Here is a 26076-nt window from a genome sequence, read left to right as displayed (position 1 = left end):
CCACCACTTGCACAGCAGTGAGGAAGTTTTGTGGTTTAATTAGGAAAAGAGGAGAGAATGATCTCCCCTCAGCCACTGTCAGGTCGGGGACAACGCCGTGGGAAGCGTCTCAGCACTTTCTGCTTTCAGCACTCACGGTGCTAGAGGCACTGACCCTTTTTCTGGTCATCTAGATTAGTCCTGCTGGTTACTGAGTGAATCCAGGCAACATTTTGTGCCTTACATGTGGGAGGTGGACAAAAGTGTAGGAGCTGAGAGATGACAGCAGAATCAGGCTGCAGAAGAGTGTGTGTTTGGGGTGGAGGGATGCAAGCTGGATAGGAGCTTTTGTGAAAAAGATGAGGGAGCAAGAAGAAAGCACAGGTGGACTGAAAGTGACTGAGGCAAGAGAGACCCTGAAAACTGCTCAGCTGGATCCCTGGAGATGCAAACTATGATGGACATTGCCAGGAAAATGCATCACAGCACATTTCCATTTAATTCCAGGTAGCTTTGTGGGGATGGCAGCAGTGCGAAAGGCAGTGTAGGCGGTTTTCCTACATTCAGAATGCATTCAGATGTTATTTCAAGCCCTGCAAAGTGAGTCTGCTAAGCCGTTCATAATTTTAAAGGTTGCTCAGCTAAGAAGTATAAAAACCCCCCTCACATTTTATTTCTGGAAACCAGGAAATTAAAAGAATACTGAAAAATTGGAAAAACCCAACAGTTTTTTTAACTTTTCCTACTCGATTATTACTATATTTTTTGTCACCCTACTAGAAAAAAGAATAAATGTGCATTGTACTTGAGATTCAGCTATATGTTTTCTATCATTATTGTGGTTTTACATCATTTCACACATCAAAAACCTGGCATGGAGGAAGTTAAACTAGCAAACCAAAATTGTTCAATTACTGGTTTTTAATAAGGTATTTTAAAGTTTCAACAATATAAACTATTGTTATGTTTTATTACAGTAGGATGTGGTACCTTCTTGGACTGAACAATTCTGTCATGCTGACAGGGACTATCGCACTTGCAGGCTATGCCTGGAATGACAGCTTCCACAATGTAACACAAATCACTAGTGCAGTTAATTATAATCAATGTATTTACCACAAAAAAAGCTCTAGCCATAGCCATGCTGTAGAAACAGATTTCATTTTGCTAGACGTGAATAATGTAAGTAACACTACGAGACTGAAATAGCTATTGAAGGGAAGTGACTACAGTAAGGCAGCTTTTTTTTCCTCCTTCCAAGCAAGATTTAACTGCTGTTGACCAGGAAAGTACAGGACATCTTCTTAGAGCAGGCCTGCACAGTAAAGCACACTTACGAAGGGCAAGTAACTAATCTCCTTGGAAGTTCTTTGTAGAAGCACTTTTGCATTCTGGAGATAAATGTTTATGCTCTGACACTGGAGCTGTAGATGACCTGAAGAGGGATCTCCTCAACAGAGCAAGCACTGAGTAGTTATTCGTCACTCATTTTCTCTATTTTCTTTGCTGGTAGACAGCAGTTCTGGAGTAAGGGCTTTCTGCAGCACAGTGCAGCTGTTCTTTCTGGCATGTCCCTGAAATTATCTAATCATCTGGCATTTCTGATATCACAGCCTGTTGCCATGGCACCCAGTCATGTCACACACTCAGCATTACGGCTTTCAGAGCAAGCGCAAGCCTCAAACGGGCAGTACAGTTTGCACGTAGAGTTCAATGGCTAGCGAAACCAAAAAAAAAGGTAACATAATGAAGACCACAGGACTGGTATATAATGGTAAAAACAGCTACCGTGAGTGCTGCTCAGCCACAAGACTTCTCAGAGCTGGTGCCAAGGAAGAACACTCTGCGTGCTCTGGAACACCCAGGGTGGTGACACCAAAACAGGACCACAAACCAACTATGGCACTGCTGAGACACAGCTCTCTGGCAGAGCAGTACAAATGGAAACATCGTGTTATGCTCAGAAAGACTCAGTGTATGTAACAAATATTTCTTGTCTCTAGCAGAGTGATCCGGCAATACCGGAAATCCCTAATTCATCAATGTATATATATAAAATCGTTAAAAAGTCATGAATATTACTGTCTTCCCAAATGTAATAATATGTAATGCCTATTATTTTTTTAATTGCTTTTGGTTTATAGTCCATTTCAGATTTATATTCTGCAGTCATGTAAGGATTATTTGGTTTAGAGCAACTCATCAAACTTTTGTGTTTCAAATGCATTGCAGCATAAACTGGCTGAAGTTTTAGCTTCAACCTCACCACTTTGCATGAAAGGAGGATAGTGGGATGGGAGCCTTTGGCTATGACCCAACCCTTTGATGGAATATGCTGCAGACCAGAAGTGTGCCTTTGATGAACTATTTCTTAAGTGAAAACATACTTCAAGCATGTACTTTTGTCACAACAGCAATTCCTTTCCTTCTGTCCAGGGAGAGGATATTACAGTACCATAATTAATACAGAAAAGACCACGATACATAATCTGTTCCTGCGTTTGGATTTTTGGAGCCTTCTGACAACGGACAACTTAAAACTTGTGGGAGTCTTGATATTTTATTATGCTTTGCAAAAGAGAGGTGGGACACGCAGTCTTAACTAGCAGAAGTGGGGGTGACAGGAAATGGGATTTGCTTTAAAGTGGAACCTAATTAGTTTCTGAAATGTATTAAATGATGTGGTTGCCGGAGGTAGCAGAAACTAGACATGATAACCCAAGAGTGTTCCTGTCCAGTGCAAAGGATGGGAATAAGATTTAGCTATGTCGGAATCAAAATTAATGAAATACAAGGCACAGACTTTTTCTTGCTGGATACTTACACATGTCTAGACCAAAACGGCTAACTGAATCTTGGGCCTCTGATTCCTGCTATGGTTCATGCTGAAGAGAAGGGTATGAACCTGAATTGCGCAAGTATGCACCTTGGCATAGCATCTGCAAATCTGCAAATTCAAAACACTTTAACATAGAAAGTAGCAATGAAAAATAAAAACCTTAGAAATCTTGGGATAAACCCATCCATGGGTTTGCCCAAAATGAGTGTTATCTTCTGTGTTCAGCAAGAAAAATAAACATTTGCTTTTCTACACGCGTTGTATTAAGAGAAGCTGGCTAACATGCCTGCAGAAAGAAATGTAAATGTAAATGTTTTAGACCAAAGCAGGAAAAATCCTCAAAGGCTCTGAGCACTAAAAAAATGTGCTTGTAAGTTCTCTTCTAGCAGTAGCAACATTGCCTTATGAATGCTTATGCCTGTGGAGTCTGCCACCTCCCGACCTGCTCATCTGATTGCACAAGCGAGTGCTTCCTTTAATTCTTTTCACAAGTTACATTAACAGCTTATCAACAGGGCTTTTCCAACTTGACTCCTTTTGACTTTCAGCAATGGACTGATCACACAGTTAAGAGCTGCTGACAGACCTTGATGGCAGGAAACTTTGGTGGAGTGAGCCACAGAGGTGATTTCTGCACTTAGGAAAAAGGATGCATGGGATAGCTGAAAGCTGAACTTCTGGACTGAGATCTTTCAATCTTCATTTTCAGTATAAGCATGTGAAAAGATTCAAAAGATCCCTATAAAGATATCAGCAGTTTAGTTAGCTTCCTATGCAATCAGAATGGCAATTGCAGCTGCCTAGAGGACAGTGTAAGAAAATTCCATGAATAAAGTAGTCTTCTGTAATGTAACTTCATTTTTAACAGCCCCTGATAGGCTTTTGCCTCACATCTTTATTGAACCCAGATTTTGGTATAAATTGATACTTTTATTTTAAACAAAATCTGAAAATTAAGGAGGACCACTTTGAACTCTATTTAGAAATGATCCCTACCAATCCTTTCTACTTTTCTCATCCCTGCCTCTCCACAAAGGTATTTCTTTGGGATGGCTGTAAACAAGAGCCATGGGGATAGCAGTTTTATGCATTTTGGCTTTTTAAAAAAGCTTTGCAGGCAAGAGATCTCAATGTAGTTTAGGGAACCAGCAGTTTTATTGGCTTCATTAGGCTGAAAAGTATTTTCTTTTAAAAAACTATGTATGTTCTCACTTTGTTTTTCTTGCTTTCTTAGAAGAAAATGATTCATGATTAAAGGGGAAAAAATCCTTCTGTGACTGTGTAATTACCAGAATCCATGCACAGAGAATCTTGATTATACACTCAAAGTGCTCAAGATGAGCAAGGGGTTTCTCCACTTTTGGTCAAGCAAGATTTCCACACTGCTCCTGCCCTGCCAAAATTCATACTTGAGGCTGATGCCTGTGTGCTCACCTACTTCAAAGAATGGACTGAGTCCAAGCAATTCTTTTGCTATGATAACTAGGTTGCCAAGAGAATACCCGGACAGCAATGTCACGGTCTATCACCTACCCACCCAGAACTCCACTGCACATGTCTCTGAGTACTAGCTCAGGAATTCCAGCTACGTGAGAATAGATGAAGGGATGTGAGGCCCTGAACGCACTCTGGCCATAACCGACCTTCAGGAGCAGCTGAGGCTTCCTCACAGGCTGCTATTCTACCCAGGAGAAAGCCTGTAAGAAACTTCTTCCTTCGGCAGGATCACAGGAGACAACAGGGCAGGTTTGACAGGGTAGATGGTTGATGAAGCAGAACACAAACATAAACCCGGAATTTCGTCACAGTATGAATGTATTATTTATCAACTAGTATATTCCCCAGTAACTTACACTTTTAAGAAACCAGAAGGAAAACAGGGTTCTGGATGTTTCCTTTTGACAGACTGTATTTCACATTTTGGGCAATAAACTTGCCCCTCCATAATTCTTTCAGCCAAAATATTCAGACTAGCATACCAAAAATCATACTTAAGAATCCAGATCTAAGCAGCTGAATCACAAAGTGTCGTGCTTTTCTCAATTTCTATTCATGAAGTTGGACTCTTACTAATGCAACAAGAGATGAAGATGCCAGTATTTGAAATGTATTTCATATAATGAATGAGTGAGAAGCTTTTGCAAAGAGAGAAAGATGCAAGTGGACAAATCCATATGGATTATCGATGTGTTTATCCTTCACAAAGGCTGTTAAGAAATTTAGGTTGCATTTTATTAAAGCTTCTTCTAAGCATGAGATGTTTGCAGCTATCCATTATACAAGACTATCATCAAAAAGGATGAATACTTACCAGTAAGGCTCACCAAAAAAGTTATGCTCATCAAAAATTGTTTAATCTCTTCTCAGCTTGCCTGTGCACACAGGCATACTAAACCATCAGGGGCTTTGTGGGGAAGTAATTCTAAAAGGATGAGTGCTCTTGACAATGTCACCAAAGCATTTTCTTTTGGTAGGAAACACAAAGGTCATTGCTTCATTTTTATGTTAAATTTATATTGTGCTAGTTCTGAAAGGTTGGGTTTTGGTTTTTTTTTTAGTTTAAGAATGCTTTCAGTAGAAAAGATCTATTACCATTTTTCTCCAATCTTCAAAGCATCTTCAAGCAATCACAAACTCTTCTTCTAAAGATGAGCCTGATTTGCATATTGCATGTACCAAATGAGGAAACCAGTTTCTGAAATTAAGACTAATTGTTTGTATGACAACTTGTACTTGCAACTTAAGGGTGTAATTCCTTACTGGAGCAGGGAAAAGCTCATGAGAAATCTCCATCAGCAAGTGAAGCTGACACTTTGGGCAGAACTGTAGAAGCAGATGGTGTAACTGAAAGCAAAGGTGCAGTACTCTGGACAAGAATCAAGTCTGCAGCATCACAGTTGTGTTCTAGTCAAGAAGCTGACATAACATTGTATTTGAAGGAAAATAAAGCACACATGGTCCCACGATTGGGAATTGCAGCATAATACATATGTGCAAGAAAGGTGAATGTTACAGACATTCTGACTGAACAGGCATTTTTGAGTTGCAATTGCATTGCTTCCATGATCACATGCTTTTATGTGAGATGTTTCTTAGAAATGTAAAATGACACAGGAGAGGGAGTAAAAGAACTGCAACACAAACCCCCCAAGTTCCATCAAACCACCAGCAAAATAGACACTTGGCCAACTACAGCAACAGCCCATCCCTTGAAATTCAGGAGCGGAACCAAGATTATCCACTAGCAACTCAAAATCTGCAGTGGTGTGTTCCTCCCTTGTAGGCCTCAGCACATAGATCCTAAGGAACATTTAATCCAGTTCTCTCTACTTCCAACCTCATGAAGCATTTTAAACCCTCCTAGAAATATTAGAAGAATCAAAGGCAAAGATATTTCTTGTATGTTTTATATGAAGTAGGAAAAGAATTCAATGTTTGTCTCATATGAGGTCTGTACAAATACTTTTGGAGACCAGAATTTCTGCTTCCGCTAGCCAAACTGGTTGGATGAAGAAACAACCACAGAAAGAACTAGGAATTGCGCTGAAAAGTAAGAATAGCCCAGTCTTACCCATCCTTTCTTTCTTTGGTACTCATCTGCACAGGGAAGACATCATCATCACCCTGGAAACATTTCAAACAGGAACAGAGAGATCTATGCATGTTAATCTGGGATAGGATTTTCCCCCAGAAGATGCAACAGCCCTCCCATTCATTCTGTACCACACCATGCGTGTGTGGCATTGACTGGCATTCCTGTGAAAGTCTTGTCAACACTCTTCATGCTTCTCGGTATGTTAAAACTGTCGTTGCTCTATACAGCACCTAAAAGAAAGCTTTAGCATCTGAGAACTGGAGTGCTGAAGTATGGAAGTTTCTTTATAAAAAATAAAATTCAATTACAAGGTGTTACAAAGCAAATTTATTTGGTGACCAAACGGAAACCCATACAAAACACTGAATTTCTGACGATACCGGCCAAAAACAAGAGCGAAGACAAATGCAGGACTGTTCATAACCCCTTCCCCCCTCCTGTCTCACACAATTTTTTCAGATTAATCACACCAGTAGTAAGTCTTGGAGACTGAGGCTTTCAACTTCAGTGTTCAATTTAACTCCATTTTGTCACACCTAAAGCGAAGGAAGTAGAATGGAAACTAAAATGCTGCTTTGAAAAAACATAGTAACTGATAGTAAAACCAAAGATACGCTGCACCACAGACTTACTTGGTGCAGCTGCCTGCTGCAGAGGGCACAGCAACTGCTGGTGTGTATTACAAACTACACATGCCATAGAGATACACCAGACATAGTGGGCATGAACTGAAGTTAGAAGCTGTGACCTGCCAGAAAGATGCATGAATCTTTGTCACAAGTCGAACAGCATAAGGTTCCTTTGCCCTGGCATAGAAATGCTGCTTAATTCAAACTATAGCCTTTCAACGCAAAACAATACGTAGCAGCAGTACTTCACAGAATGTCCTTGGAAGCATCCAGGGTACTATTTTCTAAGGTAGTCACTAGCACTGAAGGGCCAGTTCTGCCTCTCTCACATAGACCACTTATGCGCCTCACTCCACCTGGTCAGCGATTAGTGGGGCAAGCACAACTGACCAGAAGTGGAGAGTGACAGAAGCGGAGCAAAACAGACTGTACAGATGGATGAGTAAACACACACAGGAGCACACCTAACTTGCCTATGTTTAAGCTTTGTGCATGTAATATGTGGGTGGGTATGGGAAAGCTACACCTAAAATACACATAGGCCTCAGGGCTACATGGCTTCACACCTCCATAAACAGCATATAGATGTACCCTTATCTATCAAACTAATATGTCTTCTTTAAAGCTTTAACCCAATTACATACTTTTTATTAGAATGGCAAAATTCACTGTAGGCACTGGCCTCAAGAGCACTTTGTCCTTTTTAAGTTTCTCTTCTGCTAAACAGATCTCTGACAGACAGGACCACATCAGGCTTCACCCCTACTCTCCCCATCCCCTTCATTAAAACATTCTTTAATATAATATTTCTTTAGAGTCGAACTTCTGCCAGACAAGTATCAGTCTGGAACAAAAATTTCCTGCTTTTATTATAAACCTTTGAAAAAGAATTCAAATGGCTCGGCTACAGTAATTTAATATATTGTATCTTGGCCAGTGGACTCCCGGTTCTCAAAAAAAATCTCCAAGATCAGCAGACATAACACTTCAGGCTGTGCTGTGTTAAACAGGATCCAAATGCTACTATGTTAAGTGAGACTGAAAAATGGGATCGCTCATTTCCTAAATGGGAAAAGCAGACAATTTGTATAGTCTTTTTTCTTTACCTCATTGCTTTAAATTTTCATGGTTCACTGACTATAGACATTGTTATTTTTCTTGCAAGCATGGTCAAGGCAGGCAGGTATCAAATGAGTGAAACTATGACTTTTGACAGGTTTCTGTTACTGTCCCTCCTATTGACAGCTTGACAATAGCTATTCACTACTTGACAACTGTATGTAGGTAGAATGGACTGTGACCATTACTGACAGGCAAGAAAGATGCTGCCCTTGCTGGTCTCTGCCCCAAAGCCCAGCCAAACCCAAAATTTGCACTTGTTTCTTTCAGCAGCACAACCTGACAGAGGCAGCCATCCATACAGACCTGTGCCAGGTCACAGCACAGACCAGGTACTCACAGCTTAAGGGGAATAATAGGCCAGTATTTGGGCTGCTTTTTGTCACAGCTTCTATCAAAGATAAGCTGCATGGCAGCCTCCATTGCCTGGATTTTTTCAGCTTCAGCACCATACAGCCTCTTCATTTCTGCCATTCGCCTCTCCCCAGGTCTTTCTGTGGGTGGCTGCACGGAACGTCCTGTCCTTTTGTGAAGGTCTTGATCAGCCTCCACATACTGGTTCTCAGCTTCCAGCTGCTGTTGTCTCCCTGGGCAAATAAAGCACAAGAGATGTAAATTACTGGGCTATCAACCAATCACATTTTATTTAAACTTCTTAAAATGTTACATATTCAAATCTGTGCTGGGTCTAAGGGCCGATATCCACACTTCCAAGGGTTCAGCCAACTCCTGCAACTTACAAAACCAACTGCATGTTACTTGTCCTGCTGTGCTCATTATGCATAATGACAAATTCCTACTAAGTATTATGCTAAAACCAGGCTGGAAGAAGTGGGGAGAAAGGAAGAAGATCCTGGAACTGAATCCTAAAACTGTAAAAAACCTCTAAATTTGTAATAACATGTAAAAATCATCATTGCCTATTTCTTCTCCTCATATACCTCTTGAAGAGAAAAAACAAACAAAAAACTCAACACCAATCCCCCCTCCAAAAATCCAAAAACCAAACAAAACAGTTGTTTCCAAAGTAATGACTTAGCAGCTGAGATAGGGAAACAATGCACAGGACGATGCAACTTCAGCTGAACCACAGCCAAGAGAAAATGTAATCAGTTACTACACTATGAAAATGAACAGACTGCTCTGTCATGTAAGCGTCTGCCATTAAGTCCATCCAATGAAACACAGCCATAAGTGCTGTGTTTAGATAAACTATCCAACCTCATCCATTTCTCAAGACTTGCAAAGTTCACAACTGGCGGCATTACTGCTATTGCTTTGAAGACAAACCAAAACAGCACACAAATCCCTGCACCATTCTTTTAAAAATGATTTAAAACAGTTCAGAGCGATGAAACATTGTCATCAAAAATCCTCTTTGAGAAGCCCAATCAGGAAGCAAAGAACTTGATTTTGTGTGCCCAAACTTACCGCTACTTCCTGGATGCTGCTCTGATGGAACAAATAATGCTCTGTGAAGTTAAGACAGCAAAGTGCTATACAAGACTCCCCTCTTATGGGGACATTTCTACAAGACAAAGAAAATCACCTGGCAGTTGGACTCCTTTGGCCACCAGTAACAAATGAGGGCTGTCAAAGCCGTGTCACAGCAACAGTTCACTACTAATGACAGCACTTTTTTTTTTTTTTAACCTCCAAAGGGACAGAGTATCCACCGGTCAGGATGCATTAGTCACATACAGGACGTGCTTCTCAGCATTTGGTGCTGTGTACCTCTTCCCTCCTTCCCCTAAGACAGAGATTTAGCTTCCACTAAACACAACATCTGTAAACCCTAACCAAAAGTTAAGTATCCTGACATATCTGTGTCAAACATTTGCAGTTTATTTTTACAGTGGAAAGTACTGTACAGAACAGCCAACTGACTGTCAACCTTCCTAAATGAATTACCCCTCATTCACAGAAAATAGGTATTTTAAACAGTATACTCAGAAACTTCAATTTTTGCATCTGTCTGTCTGACAGGGCCACAGAAATCTTTTGTCCTGTCATTCCAAACACCATCCACAGTTTTGTGTTGGTAGCCAAAGGGCAGAAGGGCTTGAAAGGCTATTAGCAATCTATTCCAGAGAGCTGCTTCACTTTTTGCTTTAAAGGCACACCCCTGAAGAGAGCTTCACTGCCAGAATTCATGAGGAAACATACATTAGAGTCTGTATGTGTTTTTGGAAGAGTCAGATTTATTTGGTGTCAGGCCATTTTAACCAGAAGGTCTAAATTAGAAGAACTAACATTGCCTAAGGAGGGCCCAGTACTATGTGGACAGGCTGTGACTACACAGGTCCCTGGCATCCCATTGATGCAAACTTTCTGGAACCAGACTGCTCACAACCAGGTAACACGCTTTTAAGCATGAACTTGATGCAACATACACTGAAGAGAGTTAGAAAAAATCTGTGCTGGAAAATGTCTCCCATGGTAGGTTATGCAGCAAAACTCTGGCAGGGCAATGAATGGAACCCAGATTTGTTGGCTCTCCTGGGCCACAGAGATAATGCCTTGTATTTCTGTATTGTCCATGGAAATTTTTTATTCATTAGTTCCATAGCTGCATGCTAGAGACAACTGCTTCCTCGCTTGCTTCCCATAGAATGCTCTCTGACAGCTCATTGCACAACTAGCTCTTAAGAAATATTAATTTCTCTGGAGACAGATAATGAATTCTTTGGTTTGGAAATTAAATGGGTCTCTAACAGAAGCTTTATGATGGATGAGTGGATTACAGTTTAGTGTGCATCATCTCCAATTTGTAGTTCATGAACCTGCAGATCTTAATGTTAGCAATCAAAATAATAATATCAATTTAAATTGCATTCTCAAAATTACCTACAAAAACCTGAAGCATAATGTTTACTTTACACTAATCAGATGTACTGCCTTTAACTTTCTAACCTGACTCTCACTATTCCATAGCTACTGCTTAAAAATTCCCAGAGTGACTCTATTACAGAGTCTCAGACATGTAAATCAGGTCTAGAGTCCAGACAGAGGCTGGGGACAGAAATCTGCTACAGTGACCTACTATTTTTTGTACCAAAGGCTGAATTTGAGCATAGAACATGGCAGCTGCTGCTGGTAATATAACTGTAACTGTGTGAAATATGCTGCTGTTTCAAATCAGTTATTGTCATGGTAGTATCTCTCCAGAAAACTCCACTGACCATGACAGCGCTACTTGCTGTCACAGTCAGTCAAGGGAAGAACAGCCACGGAACTAAATGGATATGTAAACTACTGCTTTTCCAAGAGCAGTATTTCCACCCAAACACAAAGATAAGAAATAGATCACAGCAGAGAAAGTTTTGTCCTGTTGAGGTGCATGCTAAACCTTCTTTGGTGGGGCAGGGGTTGGGAAATTGAACTGCTCTTCTTTCCAGCAGCCTGGTTCTTTCTGTTACCTCAAGATTTACTTTGAAAACATACAAAGCAATAAATCTGCAGCTAAATGGGGAGCTACCTCTTCGTCAAGAAGATTACAACAAGCATCCGACAATGTAAAAAAACCAACCAACCAACCAAAAAAATAAATTCTCTGTAATACAGTTAACCAGAATTTCCCTGAAGCAAGCACCAAACAGCCATCCATGAATTAGATAACAAGGTTTATGAAAACCCTAATTCTGAGCCTGCAGCATTACGTCCCCAGCTCATTCTCAAGTCATAGTTTCACACTCCAAATTTGTAAGTCATTGTGCTGCCAAGTTATAAATGTGAAACAAATAATTTTTACACAGTTCTAAGTAGTTCCTCCTTCCACTTCACACAGTGAAGAATGTGCTTTCTTTTACAGCATTCAGCTTCAACCACTGGCAAGCTTCCCCCATCATGGAACACTATCTTGCAAATGTTCACAAGGCAGGCAGGCAGCTGCAGTGGTTGCTGGTCCCTGTGCAAAGGAAAAGCATTGCGGACATTTTCCTAATTGGTCAGGTCTATTTCTTCCCAAAGATACTTTTCATCTCTTCAAGATCTTTTCAAAACTAACTTATTCCCACCAAGTCCAGTTCTGCTGGGAAGTCATCACTACCTGGCCAAAACTAGTTGAGACATCTTTTTCCAAACACAGTAAAGCCTTTTTAATTCATATTTAAGGAATACCTAAGTCATACTGCATCCTGAACATCATCAATGATTCCAGCCTTTTGAAAAAAATTTTGGGGTGGTTGTTTCTTCCCTTCCCCCTCCTTTTATGGATGACTTAATCTAGGATATCCTAGCTGAAAAGTAAACAAATATAGACAACTACCTTCATCCTCAGGGAGTGTCAAAAGCAGGATAAACAGTAACTAGTATATTAGCTATTCACTGCATTTGGGACTTCATATGCACACGAATGCCCTTCTTACATACTTTCAGCAAAGCCATGACCTAAGCCCTTTAAGACATAAGTTGTTTTCCCCACAGGCCCTTAGAAAATCAGATGTGTTACTTCTCTTATTTTATAAAAAGGAAAATGTTATAAACTTTCAGTAAGTCTGATTCACTCTTCGTAATATCCTTTGAGAAGCTTAAGTAGTAACAAAAAATATTTCCTCTCTGGAATTCATTCTTCTTTCATTAAAATAAAAAGAAAACAAAACCCTAAACCCAAAACCCAAATAAATTCCCTTATTTGGAGAGAAGTCTCCATGGAGAGACTTGTCAACATTAAAAGGAGATGAAAGTTGGGAGGGTAATTATCTATGTTGGATTTTTATGACAGATTTATACCCAGCATTGTGTGGTTTCTCGTATCATTTTTAGCTCTTAGCATTTATACATCCAACCCTCAGCTCACTGTAACCAGTGATCATACACAGTGTGGCAATGTTTCTTATGCAGACAACCTTCTCCACAGTTCTCTAGGTGCTCACACCCTGCAGTCTGCCATGTTCTGCCCCACATGGTTGTAGTTATGGCAAGAGACCAAGAGCTCGCTCTTCTGAAGTGTCAAATGGCCTTTATTGACTGTAAGTTTCTTGCTTAGTTAGCACGTTATTCTTCAAGCAAATAATGCATTTTCCCCAGCCTTGATCTGCTTTTTCTTTTCCATGATTTCAGCCTGACCTATACCCTTGTTCACATATTTTACTGCTTATTTCAAATGATGAATGATTTTCTGTTACTGCTGCATGTGCACTTTCTGAACTTTCTCATCTTGTCTTAAACGCTACCTGAACTGATCTTGAGCAGCCCCTGCTAACAGAGTTAAAAAAACTACCCATTTCTATTGACTAAAACCTCCTAGTTCTCTCTTTGAATGCCACTTCCCACAAGCCTATCTGCTGTGTTGAATGTTCTGCCCACACAGGCTTCTCAATGTAAAATGCCAGCTTCTTCATCTCCCTAGAAAAGCTGTGTACCTTTACAATAAACTTACATATGAGTTTTTCTGAGGTGATAGCATCAGACCATTTTATTATGCCCATACTTGCATGAACCAGGCATACCATGGGGAAAACCAAAATCTTCGCCTAAAGGAATTCCAACAAAATAAGCATTTAAAACTGGGGATTTGTAAACAGGATATTCAAGGAGTTTAATTTCTACAGAGATCAACAGAGTTTTGGATTTCCAGAGGGCTGTCATCTCAAGAATTACTCTTCATCAAGTGCAAAGCTTTGCAGGATGAGAGTTTCCATCAGTGGGAGCCTGTGAGATACAAACAATTGTGACTTACCCCCACATCTCTAAAGAGAAAACATTCTGGGTTGCTAAAAACAGTATGGTCTGACTTGCTGAAGGGTTACTTTGAAATACTAAGCAACTTACAGAAATTGTGGAAACATACTGAAAAAAGAGAGTGAAGATTTTATGGTGGAATGAACAGCCTCATTCTGGCTATAAATTGGTTTGGAGAGAACAGACTTATGTTTAAACTCCTTAAATTTAAAAAATAGTGCTTGCAAAAAAGCAAGAAAAAAATTACAGATGACACAATGTAACTTCCCACTTCCTATTTTTAACAGGAGAAGCCCAACCTTCAAAGAAGTAGAGACAGCCAGGCTGTACCTTACCATGCCAGCAGTCCAACCTATGCAAAAAAATCAAATGCTGTAGCTGGCTTGAAAACACTAATTTGGAATAAAAGTGACTTTTTTGGTGGAGTAATTGCCTGCAACAATAAGCTCTCAGCATCCAGAGTCACAACCACCCTGAAAAAGAAAAACAAAAAATGCTGAAAATATTAAAACTCCCAATTATCTAACGCTGACAAGTTTTCCATCTGCTAGTTGAGGAGGGAATGAGTTAAAAGAAATCGAATATTTCACCACATATATCTACAAGTAATGTAATATTCTCAAGAAAAAAGAAAATGTTCTGTTACAAGCTTTGAAGCAAGAGCAGATGTGATTCCTTGGCAAGCTTGTGGCAGTCTGAAACCATGGTTCCATGGACATTTTTCTTGCCTCCGCTACAAAACCAGCTTATGCAGTTTCTGCTCCCCTCCTTTTCCCTCAGCTTCATGCTCCAGCTCCTTCCCAGGTCCCTCCAGGATGCTCCTACAATTGTCTAAGGGGCCACAAAATGAATCCTAAAAAAATCCCACCAACAAACAAAGCTCCCACCCCAACAAGTTATATTTCATCCTGGTACAGTTCACTGTCTTGGCACCACACATGCTGAACTAAAGGGGCAGCACTGGAGCAGGAGTGAATGGCTAGGAAGAAAAACTGCTTAACATCGCTTTGGCACAGAGACATGTTCAGTGAAGCACAGTCTGACTGAAAACCTGTTGGTAGAAGCAGGAAACCATCTAAGGTGAGAGAGCATGCTCCCCAAGAAAGACACGGTTGCAACAAGCTGTCTAAGCAGATAGCATTGCAAATCTGAAGTACTCAGTTTGATACCTTCTCTTTCACTGTAATACAGATTTTGTAATCATTCTGAAGATGTCAGTTCTGTAGAAACAGGGTAAAGCTACTTAACAAGACTGCAAACAGAGAAACTAGTTTTGAAATCAGAATTAACAGTAAGCCAGGAAGTAAGGTTACAACCAAGGCGTTCCACTTCCAGGTTTGCTACTGGGTAGTATGTATCACTCTCAAGTAAATTAAGCACATGCCTCACTGTAATAATCTGTGAAATGATTCTCATACTTTCCTACCTGACAGAGTTTTAAAGAATTAATTATCTCACATTATTTTGAAATCTGTGGGTTAAGTAACTGGCAGAAAGTTACACAGTAAACCAGAGAACAAAGAACCTGATGACTATTTTAGAACTAGGATTAAAACCCAAGAAAGGTCATCTTATGGTCTCCAAAACAAACTGCCAAAGATCCTAAATGGAAACAATACAAGCCTTCATGTCCATGTTTACACTAGCAGTAGGTTACACTGGTTACTGCCCAGCTAAACAAGAAATCACCTTTCTTGTATTTTCTTCTAGTACCTTCCACAATGAAACCCTTAAGAAGGAATATTCTTATCCCAACCAGAAAATGAACTGAAACAATCAAATCCCATAAACACCAAGCAACCAGCTAGACAAGTGGAACCTCAAGTGAAAGCCTCCTCTAGAAATCTGAATCAGATAATGTATTATAATCAGATATATATATGTGCGTCTAGGATAGAAAACACACAGGTGAGCTCAGAGTAATCAGGGGTCTGTATCACACCAGAGACACCAAGATGTCCAGGCTGTATGCTTGTGACAATTAAATGGTGAGGAAGCTGCTGATCAGCCAGTGCTTAGAAATTAGTACAGGATGAGGCACTGGCAACTGCCTCTAGTAAGGATCAAGTCTGCAGCAATAAGATTAAATGCAGACCAGCTGACTCTGCACTCCCATCCCCCAAAACAACTCCAATCTGTCACTGATGGCAACAATGCTGACGCCAGACAAAGACACCAGTGCTAGAGCAAACAGAAGGATTACTTAAATCTATATATAACTCTATCCATATATACACACACATTTGTGGCACAGTCAGAGGAGAATGAACAAGGAAATGCTCAAATTTAAAAGCACTTCTTTACAAGCAAACCAGCACACTGAAGAAACATGAGTTTCACAATCATTTTTTTTGTATGTGCCCTGCATAGAAATTAAGCACATGCACTTGGAAGAAAGTGTTCCATGATGTAGTGTGCTGGACAGCTAATATGGAAAGTTTGGTGCTTCCACACAAAAATAAATAAATATATACAGGAAGTAGCCTGTGTTAAGTCTTCTTAATCAAACCTGCATATTCAAACTTCATACTGAAATATCTTTCTTGACTCCAGCCACAAACTACACTGCCGAAATCAAGTGTGGTTTATTGCATGAGATGAGAAAGCAGCTCAGTAATATCAGCAGGGAAGTCTGCTACTTGACAAAAAGCATTTGAAAAACAATTCTTTGTGACCATGTCACTGATTTTCTGAAAGGAAGCATACTCAGGTTATGAACTGACCTTTCAGTTAACTGGCAGGTCCACAACTTAGCATTACCTACTGCTGACATGTGGAATTAAATAAAAATCTCTGACCCAGATAAATTAACTTCAGCAAGTAAACATGTTTAGTTGGTTTTTTTTTTTTTCCCCCATGCTGTTGGTAAACTACAGTGTGCTGCCTGACCAATAATTTTGAAAGAGACACCTGGAAAGCGGGTCAAACTAATGGAATCAGCAAAATATATCACATCCTGGGAAAGAAAGAGATGAGAGGTAGCTTTGGAAACTTAAGTTTACTTCTGACCTTCTGAGCTTCTCATTGCTCATTTCAACATTCTAGTAAATTAAATGAAATATGCTTAAATACATGGCGATAAATGCTATGCCCAATATTAAAATCACAACAAAAAGCACTTTGCCGAGCTGAGAAGCTCCAGAGGGGCACCTTCAATCGCGGAGAGAGGGGAAACCCCGCGTCCAGGAGCCTCAGTTCTGAGCGGTGAGAGCCACCAAGGGAGCCTCGAGCCGTCGCCAGGTCTCGTCCAGGAGCCGGCAGCTCCAATGAGGCCCGCAGGGACTCACAGGGGGCGGCGCCAGGAGGGACGGCCCCAGCCTGAGCGGGGAAAACACGGCCTTAAGGAGCCCGAGCGAGCGGGAGCGGTGCGCAGCAGTCAGGGTATCAGTTAGTCCGGGAAGCTAGGGACCAGGTTAGGAAAGCGAAGGCCCTGTTAGAATTAAATCTGGCCAGGTATGTGAAAGATAACAGGAAGGAATTCTATCTACAGGTATGCAGCAAACAAAAGATAGACTAGGAATAATGTGGGCCCTCTCTGGAAGCTATCAGGAGAATTGGCAACCCAGGATTTGGAGAAGGCTGAGGCTCTTAATGACTTCTTTGCCTCAGTCTTCACTGGCAAATGCTCCAAACACACCATCCAAGTCTTGGAAGGCAGACGCAGGGACTGTGAGAATGAAGACCCTAGGCCCACTGTAGGAGAGGATCTGGTTCCAGACCATCTTAAGAACCTGAATGTACACTGATGAAATCCATCTGTGGGTCCTGAAGGAGCTGGCAAATGAAGTTGCTAAGCCACTGGCCATCATATTTGAAAAGTCATGGCAGTCAGGTGAAGGTCGCAATGACTGGAAAAAGGGAAATATAATCCCCATTTTCAAGAAGGGGAAAATGAATGATCTGGGGAATTACAGACCTGTCAGTCTCACCTCTGTGCCTGGCAAACTCTTGGAGCAGATTCTCCTGGAAGGCATGCTAGAGGCACATGAAAACCAAGGAGGTGGTTGGTGACAGCCAGCATGGCTTCACTAAGGGGAAATCCTGCCTGACCAATTTGGTGGCCTTCTATGATGGGGCTACGAAACTGATGGACAGGGGCAGAGCAGTTGACGTCATCTACCTGGACTTGTGCAAAGCGTTTGACACTGTCCCACATGACATCCTTGTCTCTAAATTGGAGAGACATCAATTTGATGGGTGGACCACTCGGTGGATAAAGAACTGGCTGGAGGGCCACATGCAAAGGGTTGTGGTCAATGGCTCGATCTCCAGCTGGAGATCGGTAACGAGTGGTGTCCCTCAGGGATCGGTGTTGGGACCAATCTTGTTCAACATCTTTCTTGGTGACATGGACAGTGGGATTAAGTGCGCCTTCAGCAAGTTTGCCGATGACACCAAGCTGTGTGGTTTGGTTGGTACACTGCAGGGAAGGGATGCCATCCAGAGGGACCTTGACACGCTTGTGAGGTGGGCTGATGCCAACCTTATGAAGTTCAATCAAGCTAAGTGCAAGGTCCTACACCTGGGTCAGAGCAATCCCAGGCACAGCTACAGGTTGGGCAGGGAAGAGATTCAGAGCAGCCCTGAAGAGAAGGACTTGGGGGTGTTGGTCGATGAGAAACTGAACATGAACTGGCTTCAGTGTGCCCTCGCAGCCCAGAAAGCCAACTGTATCCTGGGCTGCATCAAGAGGAGCGTGACCAGCAGGTCGAAGGAGGTGATCCTGCCTCTCTACTCTGCTCTCGTGAGACCTCACTTGGGAGTACTGTGTGCAGTTCTGGTGTCCTCAACATAAAAAGGACATGGAACTGTTGGAACAAGTCCAGAGGAGGGCCACGAGGATGATCAGGGGACTGAAGCACCTCCTGTATGAAGACAGGCTGAGAAAGTTGGGGCTGTTCAGCCTGGAGAAAAGAAGGCTGCGTGGAAACCTCATAGCAGCCTTCCAGTATCTGAAGGGGGGCCTACAAGGATGCTGGGGAGGGACTCTTCATCAGGGACTGTAGTGACAGGACAAGGGGTAACGGGTTCAAACTTAAACAGGGGAAGTTTAGATTGGATATAAGGAGGAAATTCTTTACTGAGAGGGTGGTGAGGCACTGGAATGGGTTGCCCAGGGCGGTTGTGAATGCTCCATCCTTGGCGGTGTTCAAGGCCAGGTTGGATGAGGCCTTGGGTGGCATGGTTTAGTGTGGGGTGTCCCTGCCCATGGCAGGGGGGTTGGAACTAGATGATCTTAAAAGTCCTTTCCAACCCTAACTATTCTATGACTGGGAAAATATGCCTATATCTATGAGAAGCCTATGAGAAAACCTACAGATATGCATCTATTGTACCTTCTGCAAAAGAGAAATATTTGACACTAGAAATACTTCCAGAGCCAGTTGCTGGAGTAGACGTTTGAGCACTGTCTTCTTTCCAAAAGGCAGGTGGTGTCCTGGCCTTCAGAGAGTTAAGCTGTACTTCTTAGCAACCAGGAGCTCCACGTCCTCCCTCTGTTGCTTCAGTGGGGCAATTCTCACATGAAGGAAGTGTGTAAATAACTTAAGAGAAGACTTTACATGCGGAGAGCCATCAGACTAAAAGCCCATCTAGCCTGACAGTGCATTCATGACAGAGGCCAATGACTAATGCCAAGGGAAGAATGCAAAATCAGGGTATGTAAATAACTACACATCACCAACTTTATGTACTGAGAAATTGAGAGATCAGAAAAAGGCAGATACTTCTTGCACTTTTCTGAAGTCATCCAGATGCTCTGCCATCTACTACCTCAACACCTCCTCCACCAACACGTTACACATGATGCAGTCTCCATAGTCTGGACTCTTCTACAGATTTTCAGGTTCCTTCCCACCATACCAGTGGCCAAAAAGCCCAAAGCAATGACAAGAGATGAATTTTCAAGTGAGTCTTCCAACCCTTCTGCTTAGCAACCACATCAGAAACTGCAGACCTTCTAGATACGAAAGGTGCTTTGCAAGTTTTGTGCAGAGTGGGAGAACAGCGGCATTGGCTTGCTAGTATATGAAGAACAATATTAAAATTGTGGCCCAGCATGATCTTTGGAGATGTACATTCCTTGGCAGAGTTTCTCCAATTACTATGAACTGAGAGCTGACTTTTAGCTCAACAACCACCACTTCAACAGTTACAAATGAAATTAAACTCACAAGATTCTTATCCAGCTAAATGTGAACAGCAGCAATCAATAGTGTAACTCATGCTGTTTATTTAGTACAAACCTAATTGCAGTACAAATATCCATTTCAGATTTTCCGTTTTACATTGCCTCCATGATTTCAGTGTACTGCAGAGCAGTGTTATGACAACTTAGACGTATGTCCTTGAAAATATCAGGGAGAAGCTTTGGTGGCCAAACCAACAGGTTTGGGTACTTTGATCCAGCTGTTCATTGGTGTTATAATTGCTATTGGCCTCCAATCTATACTGAATAATTCATATGGCTGCAGCACAAGTATTTCTTGGTGCGTTGTCATATCAACCTTCTCTACTTTCCTGATAGAAAGGGAAGTGCTATCACTCCTCTAGTGGCTTAAACCACGACACTAGTACAGGTCCAAATAAAAATAAAATGGACACAAATTCCTAGTGCAGGACAGCGCTTTAAATTCCTAGATATGGGCTTCATAGCAGATCACATCACAAGGTAGGACAGGTGCTTAACACAGCCACTGGAAAAGACAACACTGACAATGTCCCCTTGCACCCTGGAGTTTAAGATGCACCATCCTTTGGCTACAAATTACTGTCTCCCTTCTTCCTGGAAGGCATGGTTGGAAGAGAAAGATTATTATTTTGGACATCTGTTTCTAAATTCTACCTCTGTTGCAAGCTTTTATGGATCTAGCCCCAAATGGCATGTCCAAGGTCATGATGGAAGTCTGTTAAGGCCACCCAAGTCTGAGATGGGGAGCCTAACAGCCTCTGTCTGTCTCTCTCACTTGATTTTGAGCATGCGAGGAAATTAGCTTCAAAAAGACCCAGGCAGACAGAAGTCTCTGAACTCTCAGTTTCTGCCTCCGCAGCACTCACATCTCCCAAATGACAAGGGATGTGAATTCCATCTGTATGCTTCTGATAAAACTGAGATACAGTGAGAGATGTTGAAAAGTAAATGATGCCTTTGAAGTCTTGGTATTAACAACACCCAATAAAATTAACAGGGGTAAATGTTGTGTCTCCAAGCAAATCTGCACAAGTTGACTTTATAACAGATACATCTAAAATGTGTAACACTTGAGATATTTTGCTGCTCTGCTCTGTTGTAGATTCTGAGCAGATTTTGTAGATAAAGAGCACAGAAAGCACACAATACATGATACATGCATTTCCACCCTTGTCTTCGGCACCGGTTTTTCACAATTACTCCAGTGCTGAAACTTTAAACATTCTTGGTACAGAAGCAGATCCCCCAGGTAGATACAAAAAAGGTTGTGTTAGAAAATGCTTAATTCACAGCCCACACGATCAGTTTCCACTTATAGGGTTGAGAGTACTATGTTAAAGGTGAATGAATTCAAATTTATCAGCACAGAACTGAGACAAGAGCTCTCTCCCTGTCTCCTAAGTAAAATCATTCAGAGATGCAGAAATGCTCCATGTGGCACTTAGATGGAACCAGTAACCGAGGAATTTTAAGGTAAATGGGAAAGTGCATAAAATGTAAAGACAGACTGCCCAAGCTGATTGATTAGCACAGAGCAGCTTTTATGCCACTTTTCCCTAGAGCTGTGTCTGTCAGCATGGTCTCACCTGCTCTTTTCCGCAGCAGCTGCAGCTGCTTTCACAGGCTCCCCTGCAGGGACAAAGAATGGAGAGAAGTAGAGAAGCCATTCAGAGCAGCTGCAGATGCTAACGGCATAAGTAAGCAGGAAGACCTGCCTTCAAAAAATTACCAGCACAAGTTCTGAGTTTAAGTAGTGTCTGCATCTTCCCGCACCAAACTGTTCCCATGTGAAGCAATATTCCATAACAGCATTCTGAAAGCTGGTTTTGCTCTTACAAGACCAGGGAAGAATGCCCTGTTCTACATGTGGCATCTCAGCCCTGGCATCTACCTGGTAGTTCTTTGCCAAAGCCCAGGTACATCACAGCAATGCCCTCAAACCTTGGAAACTGCATGGACATAAACCAGGTGCTGACACTCTGCTTGCTTGACCTAAAACTGAGTTACTGCATGTATTTTCTTTGTAAAGAGAAAGTTTCAATAGCTAATTCATCACAGCAAGCCACTGACCTGTTTCCACAGGATCTTCCTGAGACCAGCAACTATCAAGACACAGCTATCGAAAGCAGATCTAGCACATGGATGGTGAGGAACAGGGCAGCTGAGAGGAGCAATGATCTGCCTCTGTCCTGCACATCTCATTCCCATACCCTCAAGACAGGTTACAGAAGTCCAGTCATAAGTAGTTTTACCACAGATTCACTAAGAGCAGCAGCAATACAAGATTATCAGACTTCTCTTACTGCCTCGTGAATAACTTAAAGATAACAGTTCTCTGGGAGAAAGAGCAGCTCAAATCCCATATTTGATCAGCAAAGATGATGTTGACACAATGTGTTCTGGTCACAGGGATGACATCTAACTTAAATGTTAAGCAAAAGGTCTGGAATGAACAATTCTTCTCCGATCATATTGTTCATTCTTTTACCACTTGAGACTTTCGCTTACTTCCTGCTAAGGTACCCAAAATCCCTTATAAATGTGAAGAAATTGAAACTCTCAACAAGCCATCTGTGGTATGCACTATCTCCACTATAGTAACAGAAACACACTAGACAGACATATAAAGGGCCATAATTTCCAACACAGGTTTCCAAAGCTTAATACATATTAAGACAGTACTCTTCATTTCCATCAAATGTAAGAGGCAATAGAGGGTGTTTGACATCCTGGCATTCCTCTTAAAGCAATGTCTACGCTACAGCTGCACTGAACCACATAAGCTTCTTTTCCCATGCTCCTAGCTATGAACCTGCTGCAAGTCAAATACCAGAAATCCACAGCATGCTTAGGAAGGTCTGATCCATCTGCGGGTCCTGAAGGAGCTGGCAAATGAAGTTGCTAAGCCACTGGCCATCATATTTGAAAAGTCATGGCAGTCAGGTGAAGGTCGCAATGACTGGAAAAATGGAAATATAATCCCCATTTTCAAGAAGGGGAAAATGGATGACCCGGGGAATTACAGACCTGTCAGTCTCACCTCTGTGCCTGGCAAACTCTTGGAGCAGATTCTCCTGGAAGGCATGCTAAGGCACATGAAAACCAAGGAGGTGGTTGGTGACAGCCAGCATGGCTTCACCAAGAGGAAATCCTGCCTGACCAATTTGGTGGCCTTCTATGATGGGGCTACGAAACTGATGGACAGGGGCAGAGCAGTTGACGTCATCTACCTGGACTTGTGCAAAGCGTTTGACACTGTCCCACATGACATCCTTGTCTCTAAATTGGAGAGACATCAATTTGATGGGTGGACCACTCGGTGGATAAAGAACTGGCTGGAGGGCCACATGCAAAGGGTTGTGGTCAATGGCTCGATCTCCAGCTGGAGATCGGTAACGAGTGGTGTCCCTCAGGGATCGGTGTTGGGACCAATCTTGTTCAACATCTTTCTTGGTGACATGGACAGTGGGATTAAGTGCGCCTTCAGCAAGTTTGCCGATGACACCAAGCTGTGTGGTTTGGTTGGTACGCTGCAGGGAAGGGATGCCATCCAGAGGGACCTTGACACGCTTGTGAGGTGGGCTGATGCCAACCTTATGAAGTTCAATCAAGCTAAGTGCAAGGTCCTACACCTGGGTCAGAGCAATCCCAGGCACAGCTACAGGTTGGGCAGGGAAGAGATTCAGAGCAGCCCTGAAGAGAAGGACTTGGGGGTGTTGGTCGATGAGAAACTGAACATGAACTGGCTTCAGTGTGCCCTCGCAGCCCAGAAAGCCAACTGTATCCTGGGCTGCATCAAGAGGAGCGTGACCAGCAGGTCGAAGGAGGTGATCCTGCCTCTCTACTCTGCTCTCGTGAGACCTCACTTGGAGTATTGTGTGCAGTTCTGGTGTCCTCAACATAAAAAGGACATGGAACTGTTGGAACAAGTCCAGAGGAGGGCCACGAGGATGATCAGGGGACTGGAGCACCTCCCGTATGGAGACAGGCTGAGAAAGTTGGGACTGTTGAGCCTGGAGAAGAGGAGGCTGCGTGGAGACCTCATAGCAGCCTTCCAGTATCTGAACGGGGCCTACAAGGATGCTGGGGAGGGACTCTTCATCAGGGACTGTAGTGACAGGACAAGGGGTAACGGGTTCAAACTTAAACAGGGGAAGTTTAGATTGGATATAAGGAGGAAATTCTTTACTGAGAGGGTGGTGAGGCACTGGAATGGGTTGCCCAGGGCGGTTGTGAATGCTCCATCCTTGGCGGTGTTCAAGGCCAGGTTGGATGAGGCCTTGGGTGGCATGGTTTAGTGTGGGGTGTCCCTGCCCATGGCAGGGGGGTTGGAACTAGATGATCTTAAAGTCCTTTCCAACCCTAACTATTCTATGATTCTATGATTCCAGGCCCCATCTCTACCAAAAGGTCCAGGCTGCGTGCACGCACAGGAGCGTGGTCCACAGCATCTTCAGATGCCACCTGGAAGCTGAAAACTGAAGCATCTCTTAGCAGAAGATAACAAGCCTGGCCTTGCACTTGCATAGTTTCAGGGGTTGCCAACACTGTCAAAAAGTTTCAGCCAGAGGCACATAACGAATAAGAAAAATTTCACATATAATTTCCAGTTCTGTGTATTAACCCTTACACAAGTCTGCTGAGATTCAGCAGAGGATATCCATTTCCAGCTGTCTCTGGTCCAGTGATACAAAAAGCACAGTTTCCTCAGCAGCACCTCAAGCTTTCTGGTGTCTCTCTTCCACTAATTCCTGTAGTGGCAAGTACAGCATAATGTCCATTTGTTACAACATGTGTTGGATTGATAGGAAAGACACAGGTCCACATAGCAAACCTATACATTCTCCTAAGCTCTAATTCTGTTCCTAGTATGAGTTCCAAGGACATTTTCTTGACTATCACATATTCTAGGAACGGCTGAATTCTCAAATTGATACTCTTAGTACAGAGGTAACATTTCTTACGAAACAGATATAAAACTATGCCAACTGTTACTCTCCAAATGCAATTCAGACCCTCTATTTTTGCAAGTGCAGATTAGTTTTCAGTATTAAAACAGTAAAAATTGTGGCACTTTTCCTTGTTTCTCTAGTAAGAAGGCTTTTTTTTTTTTTTTTTTTTTTTCCCAGCTCTTGGCTTCCAGTACCAAATAACACAGCCTTTACACTGGACACAGTGTGTGCGCTTGAGAAGATTCTGCTGCTACACAATAAAAGGTTCAATCATCAAAAGCAGAGATATGCTATAAAAGGAAAACCTTTCACATTTCTCCTTCAGTTCATAGATGAACATGGTTCAGAAGCATCTCCCAAATGCCCACACGTACTGCAGACAACACTCTTACTTCACAAGCATTTCTTCAGAAGCTTCAGCAATTCAACTTCTAAAGACAGTGGTAAAAGTTCATGTGACAACCAAGGCTGACAAAGCCAAGGAAGTTGAGCAGACATTTGTAACTTCACCATGCACACTGTTTTGAAAGTTTAGTGTAGGGAAGAAGAAACAAAAGACATGCTGGTGACCAAGACTAAGGATCTGAATTACAGTCTGATGGAGAGAAAACCAGATGAAGAACAGTGAGAAGTGAACGAAAGATGGAAAACACGGTGGCAAAAAACCTCAATCAAAGTCTGTTTTCCAAGGAAGCACACAGGCCTTAAACAAAACCAAAAGCTTCATGGATCTGGTATAAGTTTCAAAACATGGAAAATTCCATTACTCTCTTTTCACGGAAGAGGCAGTGACAACTGTCATCTCTCAGAGAAAAAGAAACCCAAGGGAAAAAACCTACAAATTGCAGATTTGAAACAAACATCTTCATTCACCATTTCCTTTCAATTTTTTTTAAAGGTTTTCCATCTGGCATGAAAATTGTAAGTTGAGACAACATTATTTTGGGAAAAGCTGGAGGGTATGTGTGGGCAATACAAACAGGGGCTTTAATGGAAAAAGCTAGTCACAGCATTAACAATTGGCAGACTATTATCCTTCAGTAATGAACTGACATGATGGTACTTTCCTTTGCTTTTCTTTGTTTTTAAAT

At 42.0% G+C, this 26076-nt stretch overlaps 1 protein-coding gene across 5 annotated transcripts in view; it reads right to left on the bottom strand.

Annotated features, from left to right (window-relative positions):
• Positions 1 to 6789: 6789 nt before the first annotated feature.
• GEMIN8 (gem nuclear organelle associated protein 8) overlaps positions 6790 to 26076 on the bottom strand; it is a 30901-nt gene continuing 11614 nt past the window's right edge. For all 5 annotated transcript variants that reach the window (XM_080613162.1, XM_080613163.1, XM_080613164.1 and 2 more), the window contains one exon: positions 6790 to 8748. In XM_080613162.1, the coding sequence (XP_080469288.1) occupies positions 8498 to 8748 (251 nt within the window). In that variant the 3' untranslated portion in view covers positions 6790 to 8497. The remainder of the gene's footprint in view (positions 8749 to 26076) is intronic.

This window comes from Psittacula echo, assembly GCF_963264785.1.
Source record: "Psittacula echo genome assembly, chromosome: 3".
Classification (NCBI taxonomy): Eukaryota; Metazoa; Chordata; class Aves; order Psittaciformes; family Psittacidae; genus Psittacula; species Psittacula echo.
Note: the sequence above shows the minus strand (reverse complement) of the source record. Positions and strands in the feature narration are given on the sequence as shown.